Genomic DNA, 21,920 nt, shown 5'->3' with positions numbered 1-21,920 from the left:
AGTCTTTTTATTTAACCAGCTGAAGAACAGCAGTAACTCTCCCAGAAGCCCAGGGAGTTTATTCAGGAATGGCAATTGTATGACCGTATTAATTCAACCATGAACCTAAAAATTTACAGCTACCTTTGAAAGAGATGTATCCTTGCCCTGGAATGTATTACTGAATATGTTAAAGCTGTAATGAAATGATTCGTCTAAAAATAATAAATAAATAAATAAATAAATAAATAAATAAATAAATAAATAAATAAACAAATGCCCTTGGTAAGGTTCTGCCATGAGGAGATGCTCAGAGGCTCACCAGGAATGTGGGTTTTTTTGGTTGTGCCAATGATTGACTTTTCTCTTCTTCTAGCCTGTCCCATCAAAGGTCACCCCACCCCCAATATCACCTGGTTCCATGACAGCCAACCAGTTGCTGCTGCAACAGGACTGACATACCACATCTTGGGAGCTGGACAGATCCTTCACGTTGCAAATCTCAGTGGCGAAGCTCAAGGAGAGTTCAGCTGCCTAGCTCAGAATGAGGCAGGCATACTCACACAGAAGGCATCTTTGGTGATCCAAGGTATGAAATCTCCAGGCCTTTGGCATCAGACTTATTTTTGGACTAAGAGAGGCCACCTGGGAATCTGCTTCTCTAGTAGAACATAGCACATTCCAGCTTCTGGTAAGCTGACTCCAGTTCCTGTATAATGAAACCCTACATCTGTGAACACAGCCTTCAGCAGAGCTGTCGAGACCCATCCCAGCAGATCCTGCAGAAGTCAGTGCTGCCCTCATCAGGGGTCATAGCGCTGCCATTGCCCAGGACCAAGAGAGCGTCACTACTTACAAGAGTTACATCTGTTTCTTTTAAACTGGTTTAACTAGGAAAGATAATGCACACCACCCATTTTAAAAATGTGTGCCTTCTCTTTTGATTTAAAGAGCATGGCTTAATCAAACCAGTTTCATCACTACCTCCTGCCTAGAGAGATGGGACTTTATGCACTGCAGGCCTAACATTCCAGAGTGTTCAGCCAAAGGCTTTCCAAGCACCTTTCCCTTTGCCTGGCCAAGAACAGATAGAGAAGCCTATATGGCTCAGGCGTAAGCCTTCCAGGAATACCAGCAGGTCAGCAAATCCACAGGTGGAGCCTGACATCCACCGGCCAGCCAGAGTCACAATTGAGCAGAAAGGAGCAGGGCCAAAGCTCACTCTGGCCTTTTTATAGGAACCAGGAGGCTACTGAGTTTTCACCTGCTCTGTGTGATTCTTTTAAGAAAAGCAAAATGCTATGGAATGTATTCCAAAACAGAGGATTCTGCAGGAAACATGGCACTTTTCCAATACTGCATGCAAGGAGGGAGATTTTCCTAAGTATACAGGTTTGCCTCCTGAACAGCCTCCCCTGCCATCTGGCCATCCCGATAGGAAAAGTAACATTCCCTGTTCTCACCAGTCAGCTGTCCTCTGCTGAGAGCCTGAACCCTGTGCCTATCAGCAGCATGTGCAACACATGAGCACGTGCAGACGCCACCCCAAATTTACCACCAGCCCACATTTATTTTAGCAGCTTTCTCTCAGTGGGGCTGGGTCCCCAAATAGGTATGCCTAAGAACTGGGCTTTGTCACTCATGTCCTTGTAAATAAGAACTCTCTGGATAGACTGTGTTTTGTAACATTTACAAAATCCAACTCAAAGCCACACTTTTAACTATATGATTAAGTACTTTGAAATATTTATAACTCTGTAGAAAAATAAAGTCACTTTCTGGTGAGCCAGTAAGGAAAAAAAAATACTTTAGCAAATACGTTTAAAAATAATAAGCACGGGGCTGGAGAGATGGTTCAGTGGATAAGAACACTGGTTGTTCTTGCAGAAGACCCCAGTTCAAATCCCAGCACTCACATGGCAGCTAACAACTGTCTGTAACTCCAGTCCCAGGGAATCCGACAGCTTCTTCTTGACTTCGTGTTGTTCTTGCAGAAGATCCGGGTTTGAATCCTGGCACCCACATGGCAGCTAACAATTGTCCGTAACTCCACTTCCAGGGGATCCAACGACGGGTGCACTTACCTACATGCAGGAAATACACACATACACATAAAATAAAAATAATAAATAAAATTTAAAAATTAAAAAACAATAATCAGCACTATGGCTGTTGATTAAATACTCTGTATGCCAGGTTTTGAGCTAGGCCCCTTTTCCTTTCACCCACTTCTCACATAACTTCTCGAAGTGAGGGCCCTGGAGATCATTGGGTTTGCCCAAGTAGGTTGGAATGTTGCCCACGCTGAGGCAGAGACTAGTTTATAATGACTCCTCTCTCTCAGCCCACACAACTACCTTCCCCCTGTCCAGCCCAGAAGGACTGGAGTGGACAGTAACACTCTCTCCTCTTCCCCTCTGATCTTCCTCTGCTGACAGATTACTGGTGGTCTGTGGACAGACTGGTGACCTGCTCAGCATCTTGTGGTAATAGGGGGATTCATCAGCCCCACGTCAGGTGTTTGCTGAACAACACAGAGGTTAACCCTGAGCACTGTGCAGGAAAGCCTCGCCCTGCTGTACAGCCTATTCCTTGTAACCGGAGAGACTGTCCTTCTCGGTGAGTATGCCCTTCCCACCCCACCCACTGGTTCTGACTCTTAGCTAATGGAAGGTCAGGCCTTGTAGGAAGAGATGGAATGCAAAGATCCATTCTTTCCAGTACATGCCTGTCTGCCTTACTGAAAGTAGTCCTCAGAATGGGCCTCCTCTCTTAGTGCTGCTTATTCCCCTTACCTTTCAGCTAGCCTTCTAAGTCCTGGTAGTCTGTAAGTACAACCCAGAGCCGGGCCAGAAGTACCTCCCATGCTGCAATAATAACCCGACCCTCAGTGTTCCTTGCTTAAACATTCTTTCCATTTAAATGTTGAAGGGACAGTGATGGAGCTCTGATTTAGTTAAGGAGAACTTGCCTTTTCTACATAGTTGCATCTCACTAAAGTTGGAATGGATCTCCTTTTTCTATAGCTGCCTTCATTCTAGTCATGCTCTGCATTTGGGGTATTTATTGAGCCTGGAATGACACCCACCATCTCTACTACTTGCATGTAACTCAGGCTTAAAGAAACCATGAGTCCCAACTGAGCCCGTGGCCCCAAGTTTTCAGGCAGTAGCTAATGGGTGGGGTTAAAGCTGGCAACAGTAAGGCACACTGTTCCTGTGGGGCTTGGCTAGGGCCCGAAATGCCCTTTTACAACCTGTCTGTAGGACTTTTCTATACTGCTCAGGCAACCGCTTTGTGTTTTGCCAGCTGAGTCATAGGGAGCAGCTGAGACCAGGAGAGACTCCATGAAATATGAAACATGCTCATTAATATCAGCATTTTGACTTGCTGACAGGAAGGTTTCCACAGGAATGATTAATGTCCTTTTATACCCTTCCTGAATGGTAACATAGCCTATACCTCTCCTGTCTCAAACCGCGCCCCCCCCCAGCTCCTGAAAACATCACTGAAATGTAAGTAATGTAGAAGTTAAAGTAATAGTTGACGGAAATGCAGGCCTGACATTCACCAGGGATGTCACGGGCTGGAAGACCGCCCTTGCCAAGCTGTGTGAAATGAAGAGGAGATCCTTCACATGCCAGGAATTTTGTGATTTGATTTGGTGACAGTCAGAGTTAATCAGCCTTCTGCACATGAAACAATGGCCACGTCTTCTTTGGTTTCAATGAGTCCAGGGGCTTTAAAACACACGTCCATCATGCTTCCTAAGGAGGCTGCTCCTGTGGGCTAAAAATCTACATGCAATCACCTTCCCCAGGCCAAAGGAGTAGAGAAATGGCCACAAACTAAATGCATCATAGATCCTGATGCAAGGAGGAATCTGCCCCCATGTTGCTTGATGCCTCTCCTAAAAGCCAGAAAGTGACCATAGGCTCACCTTTGACCAATGTTCCTGCCAGTTTCTGAAGACACATTAGCATCCTTGTTTGACATATACAAGTATTGCTCATCATTCTAACAAGATCCAGGGAAGTCTGCTTTGGGCCCAGGTGCTATTTCAACTATTTCATGTTAAGACAATTGTACCCACATAACCAAGATAATAAACCCAGTGGGCTTTTCCTAGATCGCATGAAGCTGCCTGAAGAGTGTCGTGCCTCTTCTCATTATTTTTCCTTAACTGTCTCCTTGTTCTTTGGGAATTATCCCTAGGTGTACACATGCAAAGGGGACTCCCGCATGTTTGTATATGGACTTTATACTATGGACTTTATACTGTCTCCAGATTATGGCTTAGAAAAAAGCTCATTTGCCATAATTTGTTCAGATTCACGTCTAGGGACTCAAATTATAGTTGGTCCCTAACATTCTGAGAACAGATATGTGTGCAACCCTCCAAGATCTAGAAGACTTCCAGACTGATTAACAAAGGTAGAAAATTGCCCCATAAATTTAGGTGGATCTTGGTGTGTTTCTGAAAGATTAAGTATATCAAATGGGACAAGGGTTAAAGTGAGCAGAGTATTACCAGACAAAACTGTGACCTCAGTGAAACTCAGACTGCCTCTTGGATCAAACGGTAACAGAGGTCTGGATGTGACTTTCCTAGGAACTGTCCTGCTCTGTCACACTGCAGTGTGATGTTACCAACTAAAGGAGCATTCTATCTGCAGTTTCACCACTGTGGGGCAACTTAAAGTAACCAATTGTCCAAGTACTCTTTCCAGGCACTGCCCTACTTGTATCAATTTCCTGGGGCTGCAATAATAAATTAGCCCAAACAGCATCTTCAAACACCATTTTGAAGGCCAGAAATCAAAATTCTAGGCGTCAGTAGAGCCATGTCCTTTGTAAACGCTCTAGGGGAGAATTTGCTCCCTGCCACTCCTAACTTCCAGTGTCTGATAATTTCTGGCTTGTAGCTGCAATTTCTGTTCCCTGGTCACACTGCCACCACTGCTTTCAGAGCACAATATAGGGCCTAGTCACAGAATTTCATCTCAATATCCTAACTATGGCACATGTGTATGATATATACTGAAGAGACAGGAGCATCACAAGTTCAAAGTCAAGCTGGGTTTCATAGTGAGACTCTATCTCAAAAACAAAGTAAGGTCACATTCACAGGTCCCAGAGACTTAGCAAGAACACCTCATTTTTCTAAGTAAATCCTGGGAAAGTGGCCCTCAGACCAACACTTGAGAGGAACATACCTGCCTCCTTTCCCCCAAGCCTTCCTGTCTGAGGCCACCCTCATGCTACTTCCTCCCTCAGGTGGATGGTGACTTCCTGGTCTGCCTGTACCCGGAGCTGTGGTGGAGGCATCCAGACCCGCCGAGTGACCTGTCAGAAGCTGAAAGCCTCTGGAATCTCCACCCCTGTGTCCAATGACATGTGTACCCAATTGGCCAAAAGACCTGTGGATACCCAGGCCTGTAACCAGCAGCTCTGTGTGGAATGGGCTTTCTCCAGCTGGGGCCAGGTGAGGGGCCAGAGAGGTTCTTATTTGAGAAGCAAATCTGAAAGTATTAACCTTACCACAATAGGAAGTAAATGCTACAGCCTCTGTGACAAGTGACAGTTCACAAATCTGTGACTAACCCCACCTACAGCCCCATCCTAAAAAGTTTAGGGCATTCTGTAACATTAGCATGCTGCTCGCACCTATTACATTTTTCCTTTTGATTTCCTGACCCGTGGTCTCCCATCCTCAGATCACCATCAGACCTTCAAATACTATCTTTGCGGGGTATGGTTACATAGGCCTTTAATCCCAGCCGTCAGGAGGCAGAGGCAGGCAGATCTCTGTGACTTCCAGGCTGATGGGAACTAGGGAGACCAGATACTACCTTCAGGTTCACATTTCTGAAGACTCTTCTTACTATACTAGGGGTGATTATGGAAACTTCAGGAGAGATCCATCTGGAGACTGTACTGTTGTTCTGGGCCAGAGCTTCTCAGCCAGTTTCCCAGTTAAAAATCACTATGGAAACTCTTGTTAAACCACCAATGTGTAGGCTGTACCTTCCAGATGGCTAAGTCAACCGCCCTGGAGTGGGACTGGTCATTTTTAGAAACTTCTCAGGTGGTTATGATCTGAAGCCTGGGATAAAGAACCATTGCTCCAAGTCAGGAAAAGTTGAGGCCTAGTCTGGATCTCCTTGAAACCACTGCATCCTTCAGTTCTCTGCATAGAGGTTAACATAAAAAGTCCCAGGTAAGTTCAGTAGAGCAACAGTGTTTCTCATTTGACCAGAACCCTAGGGATGGATATAGTGGAGGACCACAATAACTCTCTCCATTGAGAATAAATTTTATATTTGTTATGATTTTTAAAAGGGGATCAACACAAACTGAACCTTTGGGAGCTAAGGGGAAGGGAATCAACCTTAATAGCAAGTGTCATGCTTGACAGCAGCAGCCAGACAGAGTGTGGTTGGTCACTGCTGCTCCTTCGTGTCTAGACCAAGCAGGACTAGACATTAGTCAGATCCACTGGGTACTGGAAGCCTAGGTTTTCCTCGGTCCAGGCACATAAGGCCTCTGTGAGATAAAGAATAGCCATCCTATTCGTACACCTAACTCCACAAATGGCCTGTGGATACCCTCTACATACAACCAGATGTAAGAGTTGTTGAAGGAAATGATATCATTGTATATATTGTCTCCTCCCAAAGTCTATAGTCAAAACCTACTGGGAGTGTACAGGTGTGTAAGAGATTCCTGCCAGACTGATGTTCAGATGGCACCCAGCAGCCAGGTGGTATCTGTTCTGTGTGTTCTTGGTTTGTCTAGAGCAACCCGGCAGAGTAACTACTCTGACTGGCCAGGCACAGTGCTAGAATGTTTCAAGACAATTGGCAAATTCAGACTTAATGGAATTGGCTATCTGCACATTACTATTCAACATACAATACATGTTTGAAAGCTTTTTAACAGGTGCACTCACATGCATGCAGGCAATACACTCATACACATAAAATTTTAAAAAAAATTAAAAAACAACAAAAAAAAAACCCAAAGGTAAAGCCTCACATACATACCTGATCAAGTTATTTCAACAACATTCCAAGACCATTCAGTGGGGGAAAGGACTGTTTTCAACAAATGATGTGGGGCATTAACATGCAAAAGATGGTCTCAAATCCTTACTTTATACCACAAACAGAAAGAAAACAGGGGAACCTTCATGACTTTGGGCTTAGCAATAATTTCTTAAATATGACACTGTCTTAGTTCACTTGTGTTGCTATAACAAAATTCCAAAGATATCCATCTTTGGATATATACTTCTCAGCATTCTGGAAACCAGAATGTTCATGCTCAAGGGTGGGTGCCTGTATCTGGTGTAAAGGCCTTTCTGCTATATCATGATGGATCACATGGTAAGAATGTAAGCATGCAAGCCCAAGTCTTACAACTCCATCACAGAGACACAATGATAACCTCATCTAAGTCAATTATCTCCTACTGGTCCCACCTTTAAATTCCATCAACAAAAACTGGGAATTAAATTTCTGATAATAAACCCACAGAATTTATTCAAAGTATATCAGACTGACTCTAAAAACACAAGAAAATAAATCAAAATTAAGAAATCTTGTACATTAACAGGATGCTATCAAGCGAGTAAAAAGATAACCTATAATGTGAGAAAAAGTCTCGCAAATCATACCCCTAATCAAAAGTAAACAAATCCACAGTGTTTTAAAATTCCTATAACTTAACAAAAAAAATTTTCATGGACAAACACTTGAATATACAGTATATCAGGTGCATATTAAGAAACTATAAACCAACCACAGTGTAAGCTAAGCATGGTGATACATGACTTATCATTTTGTGATAACTCACGGAGGTATCCTTCATGTTTTAATCATATTTCTCTACATGTGCTATACTTTACAATAATATTATTTTAAATTGTTAAAATGATAAATTTTATCAGATGTGCTCTCACAGACCTGTAATCCCAGCATTTGAGAGGGCAGAGGCAGAAGGATCAGGAGTTCAAGGTCAGCCTCAACTACATAGTAACAGAGGCCAGCCTCAAAACAAAACGATAATTTTCATAAAGTATATTTTACCATAAAGCACAAAAATAGTTCCCAGTCATTTGTATCGAGCAGGCATTTTGTTGCCGTTGTTGTTTTACATTCCCCCACGCCGTGGACTGGCAAACAACTGTAAGCTGAGCCCTTACACAGCCTGGAAAAGCAGGAACTAACCAACCTTGGGCATAGGTGTCACCCAAGAGGGCAAACTCTTACCTTAAATCCGCCTCCTTCATTGGCTCTTCACCTCTGAGACTGCAGGTCTTTGAATAACTAAAGAAAGATAGAACTCTTGCTAGAAAATTTTCAGTAACTACAAAATTTATGCATAAGATGTTAAAGGACTCTCTCCTGCCCCCATTCCCCTAAGAATCCAAAGGCCACCAACATCCTTTGCTCCAAAGTGACCTGCTAGAGATGTGTGTTCTAAACTAGCTCTTAGCTCAGGCCTTCTGCTTTATATTTACAAACAATTGTTAGGAGCACTTGCTGGCATAGCGTCAGGCCCTGCCACCTCTCAAAGCTGAACGTTTCCATGAGGTGGGACTACACATGCTTAGGCTGCTTTTGTTCAGCTGTCCTGGGTTTAAGCTGGAGAAAATTAAGCCAAGGAAAGGAAAGAAATAGTGGGCATGGTTACTTAGATGAATTTGGCAAGAATGTAATAAACCAAATTATCTCCCACACTGAAGGTGCGAAGGGGGGCATATTTAGATTTCTTCAGCTCTGAAGCTTACTACCACATTCCCAGCACACGCTCAAATACTCTGATTAGTCAAGGTCAGGCTTCTGTGCTTGGGTCTACACTTCCCCTAGCTAGATTTTAGATTTCTTCAGCTCTGAAGCTTACTACCACATTCCCAGCACACGCTCAAATACTCTGATTAGTCAAGGTCAGGCTTCTGTGCTTGGGTCTACACTTCCCCTAGCTAGATTTTAGATTTCTTCAGCTCTGAAGCTTACTACCACATTCCCAGCACACGCTCAAATACTCTGATTAGTCAAGGTCAGGCTTCTGTGCTTGGGTCTACACTTCCCCTAGCTAGATTTTAGATTTCTTCAGCTCTGAAGCTTACTACCACATTCCCAGCATACGCTCAAATACTCTGATTAGTCAAGGTCAGGCTTCTGTGCTTGGGTCTACACTTCCCCTAGCCATTTGCTAGCATAACGTCCACAGACCATGGCACTAACTGTCCCATTATGGCATGAAGAAAACATGCCAGAATGCTTATTAGTTTGCCCAAAGAAGGAAAAATAGCCTGAGAGCCTCTAAGTACACTCTATACAGTAAGCCTACTTGAACATAGCAGCTTCTGCCTGTGACTCAGATAACATGATATGTATCTCCTCTTTCTGATTCTCAGTGCAATGGGCCTTGCATAGGGCCTCGCCTCGCTATGCAACACAGACAAGTCTTCTGCCAGACCCGGGATGGTATCACCTTACCATCAGAGCAGTGCAGTGCCCTTCCCAGGTAAAAGAGCCTCAGTCTCCCTTTATCTAGCCCCTCTATCAACAGCACAGAACAGATGGTTTTGAAAGAATGTTTCTCTTCAATCTCCTAGGAAGAGTCAGATGCCCTGCCCTCCCCAATCCCTTACCCCAGGTAAGGGGCAAATAGTGCTCTTGTGTTTATCAAATGAGCCAGGCTGGGCTTTCTTCTCTCAGGGATGAAACACACACACAAGTTGTGGAGATAAGACTCCACAAGAGTCCAGCCCTAATTTCCAGGTCGGCAGGAGGAGAAGACTACATTAGGGCACCAGACCCCAGGGCTCCGCAAGCTCCTCATCTTGCTGACTTCTCTCTAGACGTTAGCCAAATATGAGGGCTTTTGTCCCTGAGTCTCAACCCCTCATGCCTATCCAGTCCCCAGCCCCTTATAGATCCCCGTGTGGGAAAAGGACTCCTCACCTCTACCTAGGACTGTAGCCCAAGACCTGGTTCCAAGTTCCACCTTTTCCAGCCTCCATTCTGAGTAGAGCTCATGCAAGATTATAGAGAAGAGCAGACAGATGTTCAGTGAGGGGCATGGCCCCCTTCAGACCCATGCCTATTCACTCAGCAGCAGAGCAGAGATCAAGATACGGTCTAGCAACACCACGTTCTAAAGGAGTTGCCTACATCTTTGGGTTTGTAATACTGTTTTCACATCTGCCTCCCGGATTTAGTTCCCACAGAAATAGACCTTAACTCTGCCACCCTCCTCCTACAGGCCCGTGAGCACCCAAAACTGCTGGTCAGACGCCTGCAGCGTACACTGGAGGGTCAGCCTGTGGACCCTATGCACAGCAACTTGTGGCAACTATGGCTTCCAGTCCCGGCGGGTCGAATGTGTTCACGCCCGCACCAACAAGGCTGTCCCCGAGCACCTGTGCTCTTGGGGACCCCGGCCTGCCAACTGGCAACGCTGCAACATCACTCCATGTGAAAACAGTACGTTCCAATCCCAAAGAACATTTTGCAAATTCCCCACAGGAGTTCCGGTGCAGCGAGCAATCCCTGGGACTGAGCCTGGACACAGGGCATTGGATCAGGTTCCCCAAGGATTGTGAGCTGAGGCCAGAGATTAACATTTTCAGTGGGGAACTTGGGTGTGTGAAAGGATGTGTGTATACTTATTCAGGTCACAAAAGAGAGCGGAGTGTGCCCTAAGGGCTTTCACTGTCTTCATCCTGACCCTAAGAGAGCCAACGGCTCTGGCCAAGTGCTGGATAAAAGTGACTTCTAGCTCACCTGCAGTCAGACTGGCTGGTACCACAGAAGATTAAACAATGACCCACAGGGAACAGGCAGCTAAAGACAGAGCACTGTTAACACTGAAGAATCATGCGGCTCGCCTGCCCCTCAACAGCTCTGCACACGTCACTGCTTTGCCTCACAGTGAACAGGGACCTGTGACCTCCCTCCCTCCCAGCCCATGGACAGCCACTGGAAGGAGCCCAGGCCTTGGGAGATGATACCCATTTCACTCTCAGGCCTGGAGCCTCTCAGTTCCACACCAGCATTTATATCCCAGTTGGGTAGAGATCTAGTTTCTCTTCCTCAGAACCCAAAACCCAAATTGGAGGTATTTCTTTGCAAAGACGATGACAAATCTTGAACCAAGAATAGGAAATAAAAGCAAGTGCAACAGTGCAAGTTTCCCCTACACTGAGCTTCACCCAGCAATCAGTTAGCAGTATTGAAGCAGACGCCCTGTAATGAGCACTTGGTCATTCTTTTTGATGCACCGGGGAAAGGGTAACCTTTGTACACTGGTGAAGTGCCGACCCACACGTCTGTCAGATGGTCACCACATTCAGAAGACATCAGTGTGCAATACAAGGTGTTAAAGCCTACCCGGTCAAATCTAAAGCAATGTCTAAGAACTGGAATGCTGTGGTATGTAAAGCCTGGTGGGCTGAAGGTATAGGAATAGGAAAGAAATAAAAGCATAATAGGGAAAGTACAGTCCAAGAATTTGGTGATGCAGGCCTCCAACCAGGTCCTTGCACACATGCTCCCTCACATGGCACAAAATTCTGTCCTGGGAACCATCTCGCTAAAATACCAAAAGCCCATGGGGAAAAGCAAGCAAGGAGGTAAGGTGATCCCAAGAAGGGATTACAAGCAGCACTCTGAAATAAAGGTAGCTGTCCTAGAGAAAGCTGGCCCTGAGGTAGATCCCATCATCTAGCTGTAGGCTGGTGCCACTCCTGCTGTCGACAACTTTGTGGGGAAGAGGATGGTAAGCGGCTGAGCTCTGCCATAGGGAAGAGTGTCCAGAGGGGCTGGAGAACCACGGCCAAGATAGTCGTCCACAGGCTCAGTGTCCAGGCTGCTGAGCAGCCACATCCTTTAGCCTCTGTTTCACATCTCCCTTCTTCCCCTCCTGCTTCCCCAGCTGAGTGCCGAGACACCACCAGACACTGCGAGAAGGTGAAGCAGCTGAAACTCTGCCAGCTCAGCCAGTTCAGATCTCGCTGCTGTGGAACTTGCGGCAAAGCGTGAAGATGGCACAGGGAAGAACTCTGCCCTGGCCACACAAAGGACTCACACAACCACCTTGGACAGGACTTACGCTTTCTTCCTTTTATTTATTTATTTGCCCCTCCCTTCACACCCATGCCCACCCACACCCATACTCCCAAGGACCTCAACATGTTTTCTCATTCAGTTAGCTGGAGGACAGTGTTGGGAATGGAAAAAGACATGTCTGAAGGAGGTTGCAGAGCAGGCCAGGAAGACAGCAGCAGCAGCTCCCTTGCAGAGCTAGCCCCCTCCTAACCTGGGTCTCAGAAATATCAGAAGAGGAAGCCGTAGCCAGTGACAGCAGGGCGCTGGGGTTTAGAGTACTCTGGTGCAGCCACAGGCCAACCAGCCACATCGTTCCTCTGTCTCCTTCTCTACCCCCTCAGGGGTGTGGCAGTAAGAACAAGGGGGCACCATGCTGGGCAGAAACCAGACCAGGACTCAGCTCTTCTGTCAAGGAACAGGGGAAGAAGAGAACTCAACCACGGACAGATAGAGAGCCCCAGAGGAGATGATCCAAGAAGGCGACAGGCACCCAGTGATGTCAGAAATGGAGAGAGGAAAGGGACAGGAGCAAAAGAAGTGTGTGTGTGCTCCTCAGTGGGGAGCAGCCAGCAGGAAGGAGAGACCTTCAGGCAGTCACGTGAGGCTCATGTGACAGGCCTATATCCCAGTGCATGTGTGCACTCCAGTGGGTTCAGTGGAGGCACCCTACAGCGTCCTTTCAAAGTGCCCATGCTGCATAGGAGGCATGCCCCTCATGGGGCCATGGGAGTGTCCCTACTCTGAGTAATCTTTATGTCTGCATCTGCAGCCAAGCTGGCAAGGGGTCAGCATCTGGCTGTGCAATAAGGCTGCCCTTGGCATCTCATTTAAATCAAGGACCCCCAGCCCTGAACTAACTACTGCTGTGGGTCAAGGGCATTTGAGCATGAGTAAGTCAGGCTTTCTGCTTAAATGGCCTTTGGTGCTCCACACAGGGCCAGGGACTAGGGATCACTGGTCAAAATCAATTCGTTAACCAATCCATTTGCCAGTGAGCATCTATTAGGTTGCAGCAACCCTTTACACAAGCGTTAGCCAGGGAACAGAATTTGGGCATACCCACAATGCCATCCCACCTGCCCATCCCAGCCACCCAACATTGGGCCTGTGTGTACCACAGAGAACTGCTGTCCATATTTACACAGCAGGTTAGGAGGGGTGATAAGATGCTGTGGCAAAGCCAGAGGATAGCTAAAGACTCGAAGACAGTCTTCAAAGACTTTTTAACCCATCCTCCTGACACAAATGCTATATACGCTATGGTAATTAGCACGCTTGACTGTGTGAATAGACCACACAGCAGGCAAAGCAGCACAGCAATGTGCATTTAGCTATGGAGATGGTTACAGCAGCATCAGGAGGCTAAACAAAAGCTTTGGCACTACTTGGAAGATTGCTTATGCAGTAGAGAAGCTTTGGCAAGGAAGGTTTCTTTCTCTCCTGGGAGGCCTGCATTTGGTAGACTGGGAAGCCAGAGCCACTTACCCTCAGATAAACCACCCTCACATACACACTCATGCAATGTTATCGCCCCAGGGCCACCACGGACATCAGAGTTGCATTTTCTAGCCAGCCTGGATATAAAATTTGGAAGGCAATAATGTGTGTCTTCTCTAGGTGAGCTATGAGCAACTAGGCGGGTCTCTTCTGCATCTCAAAAATAGACTAAGAAATCGGGTCACTGAAAATCAGCATAATGTTTATTTAAAATAAAAGAGAGTGTTTCTATGTATATCTTTTGTGAATATTTATTAGGATTTCTTGTATAAAAAGTGCAATATTAATAATTGTACATTGTCATCCAGAAAATAACTATTTGGGGGGTTTTATTAACTTCCTGTAGCTGTGTTCCTGTCGACTCAGTGGTGACAATTATATTCTTCCTGTTTTTAATATAAACTGGTGTTTAACTCTGATCCATTATTCACTGTGTACAGATTACATTGTAAAACCTAACATGGGCTATGGGGGCAACAAAGTCTATTCACAATACTCACACAGGGGATGAAGACAAATTCCATAATAATAACATGGTTGGATAGTTCAATAGTTATTGAAAGTTGGTGGATGATGTTTGCATATCCTAAAAAGCAGGTATCTTCCAGCTCTGCCACAGGCCAGCATGTGAAGTTGGAGAGCTTAGGTTTGAAGTGGAAAGCAGCATGCTCCTTGCATGAGATGAATGTACATTTAATATTTGTTCTGTGAATTGTGACTCAGCACTGCCACAAATTAAGGCTGCTGGATAATGTGGAAGGAGGCCCTTCCTCCTCTAAAACACACAAAAAAACCTGTATTTATATTTTTTGTACAGATAATACAGCTTATTTATTTAAATCTTGTTGTCAGAGTCTCTATTGAACTCACCCTTGCCTTTGTGTCTTATGCAAGAGATGAGAAAAGTCCCTGTTAATTGGATGGTTCCCACTCGGTTGTGTGTCTGGCTGAAATGGAGGAACTGCAGTTTTTAGCCATGCATGGGAAGCTGAGGGCCCGTGCCCAGAAAGGCCAACTCTCTAAATCAACGCAGAGCAGTGGCAGTGGTAGATGTGCACACGGTCAGGCTGAGTGCTGCTGACTGACAGCCCCACGTGAGGGAGAAGAGGAAAGCCACAGTACCTCAGGAAGAAAAGAAGCGAGGCCGTCTCTGGGGACAGGGACTCCAGGTTGGCTTCCTGCCAGCAGGTGTGCACAGTATGAGACAACTCGTGATGAAACTTTGGTTATGCATTTAATGGAGGCTATACTTCACAGCTCACTTTATTTCATCCTCGTGGGTGTGGCCAGCTTGGCGCGTGCATCATCCCTCCCCACTGCTTTCAGGTTAGCAAATGACGACGATTCAACTTTTTGGGGAACTGTTGCCTTCTCCTGTCCCGAAAGCAATGATTTTGGTTTATAGGGATCAGTTCCTAAATCCCTATTTTTTAAAGCATTTTAATAAAACTAGAGCTACTGGTGAGACGTGTAGAAAAACTGCAAGCACATTTGTAGAGTTCTTCCTTAACAGGCTCTAGTGAAAGAGGAATATCTCCCCAGGCCTGGATGATGTCCACACAGAAACCATTGTGAGAGATGCTTCTGAACCTGCAGACATACCCACCACCACTACCACCACCACTACCAACACCACTATCATCACCACCACCACTACCAACACCACCACTACCAACACCACTATCATCACCACCACCACTACCACCACCACTACCAACACCACCACTAATCATCACTATCATCACCACCACCACTACCACCACCACTACCAACATCACCACTACCAACACCACTATCATCACCACCACCACCACCACCACCACTACCACCAGCACCATCACCACCATCACCACCACCACCACCACCACCACCATCACCATCACTACCACCACCACCACCTGCCTGAAAGCTAAACCTCACACTTTCTGAAACTACATTCCTGTCGAGTAGTGTGAAAATACATTTGAAAACTCTTCTTGAATTTTCCATTCTTTCCTAAAGAAACTTTTGGTGTTGCTCAAAAGAAAATCCAATGCTAAAACTAAAAATACTCCCACAAACCATGGAGAGCAGTCAGAGATGCCAAAGGAAAAATTCAAGAAGACATAAGATCCAGGAAGGGCTCAAATATAATGTATAGAAACTTTCTCCATTTCCAATTACAGACCTCAACAGGGAAAAAGGGATTCTTAACAAGATACCACAACCACAGTATAAGAATGCTTAGAATCTTGACCACAGAACATCTGAGAGTTATAATTCCTCATTCTAAAGTCCCTGCTTATCCTTGTAAATGTCTAAAACTAACAAAATGAGCCCAGGAAATATGTAGGACCATTAAGATCAAAATGGTCAGCAGTCATCAAAATTCATTCACATCTCAGCTTCCTCATCTATAAAGGTTGAATACCTCATAGAGTGTTGAGAAAGTACTAATTCATTCATGTTGAATAACTATAAGGGTACTGCTGTATACTGAAGTTCTCACTGAATGTTAACTGCTATTGTCATACCATCCAAACTGATGTGGCAGGGATTGAAGGACAGGCAGGGAGTTTGCTACCTCTTGGTATTTGCTGCTTCCTGTTATTTCTCACTGTCACTTTTGAAAGACAGCCCTTTGCGTTTCCATTTTGGACTAAGGTGGAAACCAGTCATTCTTTCAAAACTTAGTACTGCCACAAGACATTAGTGAACCAGGTTCCACGGTCTGTGTCTTAGAGAAAAAGATATAAGTGCATGTAGACTCACCAAAACAACACTGAGAAATAGTTCCCAGGACAAATGTTATCTTTAAAAAAAATTTTTTTTAACTTAAAAAAATTTATTGAGAATTTCATACATGCATATAAGGTGTTTTGATCAAATCCATGCCCACTCCCTCCCCTCTAACTCCTCCCATATCTCCCCATCACTTAAAGAAAAATTATCTGTCATTTTTATTTTGTCTATGAGTATATTGCCTGCACATAGATAAGAGCACCCATGTTGTGCAGTGTCCACAGAGGTCAGAAGAAGCTATTGGATCCCCTGGAACTGAATTATGGATAGTTGTTAGCTGCCATATGGGTGCTGGGACTCAAAGTGGGTCCTCTACAAGAGCAGCCAGTGCTCTTAACCACTGAGCCATCTCTCCAGCCCCAACAAATGTGTGTTGTTGTTGTTGTCGTCTTTTGGGGACAGGGTCTCCCTGTGGCCCCAGCTGGCCTGGAACTCACTATGTGGACCAGGCTGGCCTCGATCTCACAGAGATCCGCCTGCTTCTTTCTCCAGAATGCTGGGATCAAAGGCGTGCACCACCCACTTGACAAATGCTATCTTATCTTAATGTGTAGCCTAATCTCAGTCCAACACACCCAAAAGCACACATCCGTTGAGTTACTGAAAAATGTAGAGACGTATAAGCCGGGCATGGGGCGCACACCTTTAATCCTAGCACTCGGGAGGCAGAGGCAGGTGGATCTCTGTGAGTTCAAGGCCAGCCTGGTCTACATAGTGAGTTCCAGGACAGCTGGGGCTACAGGGAGACCCTGTCTCAAAAAAAAAAAGACCAAAAAAAAAAAAGAAAAGAAAAATGTAGAGAAGTACTTGTAAACAAATAAATATACAAGCAAAGTAAAAGCTAAAGTTTAGGATATCAAACTTCCCAAGTGGGTAGAGTTTCTCAAACAACAGCCCTTCACTTTGTCCTGAAAATAAGCCTTAAGGGTATACTCCAACTATATTAATGATTCTCAGCTAACACGAGGTAAGTTCTAGCTCAGTCTGTCTGTGGGGTTCCCAAAAGTAGTCAGTCATCCATTGAAGGGTAAGGAAAAGGTGGGATAGAGAAAAGGACAGTGATGCTGGTGGGTAATCCGATGAAAAGAAAGCTTTTAGGTGAATTAACCCATAGAAGGCTAAGTTGGGAAGCAAAATAAAACATAACCCCATTGGTTTTGTCTCTCTCTTACCTCATTTTGTTCAGTGAGCCGGTTGAGTTAGAAGTCATGATTCAGACTCAGTATTTAAGTTACATTAGTGAGGGTTATCTGTCAAATAGAAAATATCAGTGTTGATATAGCTTTGAAATAAACAGCAAGAATAGAATATAAAATGAATCCTACCAGTCCTCAAGTTTAACCCAAAATCTTCTTCCTCCAACCCTCCCTCCGTGTCCTCTTAGAGATGAGATGCTCTTATAGGTCAAGCATGTATCAGCTTGTCACAAGCTTGTCACTAACTGTTATCTTTGGCCACCCCTTGGCCTCTTATTCATAGCACCCCGAGGTTTTCTGTTGCTGTGTTGATTCTTCTGCACTGAAGGGCAGATTCTTTACCTAACAAGAACTGGGATATCACTGTACTTGTCAACCAGAGGTTTATAGCGTCACTCGGATAGCGTCTGTGAAGCACCTGGTCCCAATCAATCACATGTGTCACGCCTCCAATAACACAATATACAGCTGTCACTCACTTCGGTGTTTTCAGAAGGCAAACTGCATCTCCAACCAAGCAGTTCCCAGGCTGCTCCTAACTGTATGGTTTATATATATGCAAACAGAAGCTAAATGTACAGTTTTATGTGAGTTAGGAAAAAGCAGACAGTGGGGAATGGTTCTCCTGCCAAACATAAAAAATATTTGTTTAAGCAGAATGCTTAGGGCCCCAGTGACTGCACAATCAGCATTCAGACCAGAGAGCATGCTGGGCAATCACCTCCTCCTCCAGGGCTTCATGATGGCCAAGACTGGCCTTGCTACAAATTTCATGAAGGATAGATAGTAGGCAAGCTGTGAGCAACTCTACACCATGGTTAATGCTCACAGTCAGGAGATGTGCCGTGGCTTCGGGCTTCTCAAATTCCACAATGATTTTTAAAATGACAACGAAAGGGCCAATAAATGCCGGTTGAGGCCATTGAAGGATGATAAAGTTGTTCTGCTCATCACCCATATGGTTCTGTCTGCTGGCTGGAGATCAGCAGGTCGTAATGCCAAAGCGTAAGTCCGGTGCCAGCCCCAGGGACTCCTGCTCTGAATTTCTTCAGCCTGCACAGGCTTATTCCAGGTGAAGTGGAGAAATAATCACCTGAGAGCAGGATTCCAGGGCCAAATCCCCCACCCCTTGGCACAGTGAGGGTTTGCTTTGCACCTGCGTCTAGCGGGCGTGGAAACACTCAAGTCCTGTTCTGTCTAGGGATTCTCACTCTGCCTCTTCCCTGCGAATGGGTCTCTACCCTTTCTTGCCTTCTTTCTGCTTTTCTCCCATCACGCTGCTTTCCTCTTCCTTCAGGCTTTTTCAAACTTGCCAACTTTGAGTCTAAGGACACATAGCTGAGCACCTAGTTCCAACCCTTAGGACGCTCACAGTCCAACTGGAAACTTGACAGGAGCCGTTGACATAGCCAATGTTCCTTAACTATTTCCTTGAGAATCCGTTCCTTTCTCCTTCCCCTCTGCACCTTCCCTTGAGCCACAAGCATGCCACCACACCATCACTTCCTTTTCTCAACTTAGAGAAAACACAAGGCTATGAAATGTTTGTAACATGATGATTTTTAAATACTGACCAACTTTGCAGCTCTTTTCCCCATTGCCTTGCAGAAAAAGTGGAGATTTGGGTTTCTTGGTCCTTTTACAGACTTGGGGTTAAAAATGCAGCCTGAGCTCCAAAATCACTGTCAAGGAAAGAGAATCATGTCTACAATGCTGTCTTCTCCTTTCCCCACTTCTTCCCTTCCTCCGGTACCCACATCCACTTATTTCAGGGCCGGGTTTAGATTTCTGTTTGAAGAATAAGAGTAATTTGCAATATCCCCTCTTCTGAGTAGGGTAGATTTTTAAATAAATGATTTCTTGGTTTACTAACAAAGATGATGGGAAAGACTATGAAAGAAAGCAGTCAGGCACTACATTGCACTACATGATAAAATGATGGAAAAATCCAGAGTTACAGGGTCTACATAACTGCCTGGAGAAGCCAGGGAAGAGGGCAGAGGAGGGGATGGAATATGAGCCTCAGACACATCATCCCTCCCCTGTGAGCTAATTCCCATTCTCCTTCTCTCTCAAAGCACCTAGCACAACCACAGTTACTTACCCATCAGTCATAGCTGAAAACCCTGATGTCAGAAGGCCCTTTTTCTTCCAGAGGACTATGTGAAGAACACATAGGGAAACAGAAAGAGTGCAGTTACCAAACATCACAGGATGCTGTGATCACCCCTTATGAGAAACTAAGACTGTATACAGAATCATCATGTTTCACTCTGCAGAAGGAAACTGCTGACTGTTCAGCATCCACATGTCCCACCCCATTCCCCCCAAATCTCCACAGATAGCAACAATGACCTTGTAATTATTAAGACAAAATTCTGGGTCATGCTTGATCCCTTCTTATTTTCACCTCATCTCTAATTAACAACATCCACAGCCTATCATTGAAACATGTTAAGAATGTAATGCTATTCTCATGACCCTACTTCTACTCGGTAAGAGTGGCCTGCATCACCCTCAACACAATAAGCATCCCACCAGGCCCTGCTTCAGCGGGGCTACCTACCAGAAGTCTGGGTAACTACAATAATTGGTTTCACAGCCAGATCTCAATACTCTCCAATTCCAAACTTGACCTTGGCTCCCCTTGATTGGCCTTCTTTCTTCTTCCTGAACACACCTCGGCAGAAAAATGCCCACTTCAGAGCCTTTGCTCTAGCTGTTCTGATATCTGCTTGGTTCCCTCCTTCAAAGCCTATCCTCAGTGATCCTTTCCCCCTCCTGGCCACTCCATTAGCTACCTGCAACCAGTGAGTCCCTGAACGCCCCCTTCATCCTGATTATATTTTTCTGTGCACTTAACTGCCTTCTGACATGTCATGTACGCATTATGCCAATAATGATTTATGCAATTATTTGAATTATATGCTATACAGCCATCATTCATTGCTTATTATGCTGATCTTTTTATGAATTAATTTTAATTATCTCCCCCATTAGATGAAAATTTGATGGGCAGGATCTGAGTCTGGCTTTTCTAATGAGCGAGCCTAAAGCACACAAAAATAATCTTGTACCCAATGTGTACTTCCTGAAAGAATGAATGGATGGATGGATGGATGGATGGATGAGGGATGGATGAGGGATGGATGAGGGATGGATGGAGGGATGGAGGGATGGATGGATGGAGGGATCGATGGATGGATGGAAGGATAAAAAGAAGAAAGGAGAAAGCAGAAGTATGGTCCAGGCTAGCATAAGCAGAGCATCTCATGACCAGAGCAAAGCTCTCAATAATGGGGCTGTGGAGAAGGTGGGGATATCGAGGAAGGAGACGTGTTGATGGGTTGCCACAAGCAGAGGTTGGGGTTTCTGAGTCACTGTCTGTCGCAGAGGGAGGGCACTCACCTGACACACAGACAAAGCAGGTGTCTGGAGTTGTGACCCAACAACTGAGAAATCCCAGGTGCAAGAGTGCATTGGGACGTATAGCCAGCCCAGGAAAGAAGGGTTCTACAGGTCAGAAAGCAGTACCTGGACAGCCTCAAAATGGGAGGCTTCTTGGACCCATGGAGAAATGGGAGATTCTTCAGGAACATGTTAACCAAAAAAGACAAAACTTCCCTAAATATCATTTTTTGAGGTTTTATGATGAAACACACATGGTATATCTGACCATGATAACATCACAAGTTGAAAATACCTTTTTTTTTCTTCAGTAAATCTCATTTTCTAGAGTGAAGAGAAACCAGTTGAAAATGATTAACTGCTTCAAATAGAGAGCTTAAAATTTTACAACCAGGTATAGGGATACATGCCTATAATTCCAGCACACAGGAGGCTAAGGCAGAAAGATTGTGAGTTTAAGGCCATCCTGGGCTACATAGCAAGACCTTGCCTCCCCCCAAAAAATTTTTCATACAATCCCTTCAAATGATTTACATTCATGGATGCAGTCATTCTTTCTCACAGTTCTAAGGAAACGAACGCTGTGTAAAGTAGCCCTATTGCAACTAGTCAATATTTAGTGTCTTTCTCCCTTCCTCCCTTCCTCTACTTTCCCCTCTCTTCCTCCCTCCCCACATAGCAAGACCTTGCCTCCCCCCAAAAAATTTTTCATACAATCCCTTCAAATGATTTACATTCATGGATGCAGTCATTCTTTCTCACAGTTCTAAGGAAACGAACGCTGTGTAAAGTAGCCCTATTGCAACTAGTCAATATTTAGTGTCTTTCTCCCTTCCTCCCTTCCTCTACTTTCCCCTCTCTTCCTCCCTCCCCCCACCTTCTCTGATGTGCATGTGTGTGTGTGTGTGTGTGTGTGTGTGTGTGTGTGTGAGAGAGAGAG

At 45.1% G+C, this 21,920-nt stretch overlaps 1 protein-coding gene across 5 annotated transcripts in view; it reads left to right on the top strand.

The window, feature by feature from the left end:
- Adamtsl1 (ADAMTS like 1) overlaps positions 1–14,435 on the top strand; it is a 429,521-nt gene extending 415,086 nt beyond the window's left edge. For all 5 annotated transcript variants that reach the window (XM_008845544.2, XM_029569590.1, XM_029569591.1 and 2 more), the window contains 6 exons: positions 356–568; positions 2,418–2,598; positions 5,257–5,464; positions 9,404–9,513; positions 10,255–10,475; positions 11,926–14,435. In XM_008845544.2, the coding sequence (XP_008843766.1) occupies positions 356–568; positions 2,418–2,598; positions 5,257–5,464; positions 9,404–9,513; positions 10,255–10,475; positions 11,926–12,032 (1,040 nt within the window). In that variant the 3' untranslated portion in view covers positions 12,033–14,435. The remainder of the gene's footprint in view (positions 1–355; positions 569–2,417; positions 2,599–5,256; positions 5,465–9,403; positions 9,514–10,254; positions 10,476–11,925) is intronic.
- Positions 14,436–21,920: the final 7,485 nt, after the last annotated feature.

Source organism: Nannospalax galili, unplaced genomic scaffold, assembly GCF_000622305.1.
Source record: "Nannospalax galili isolate Female #2095 unplaced genomic scaffold, S.galili_v1.0 scaffold1082, whole genome shotgun sequence".
Classification (NCBI taxonomy): Eukaryota; Metazoa; Chordata; class Mammalia; order Rodentia; family Spalacidae; genus Nannospalax; species Nannospalax galili.
The sequence above is the reverse complement of the archived record's forward strand: the minus strand, read 5'-3'. Positions and strand labels throughout refer to the sequence as shown.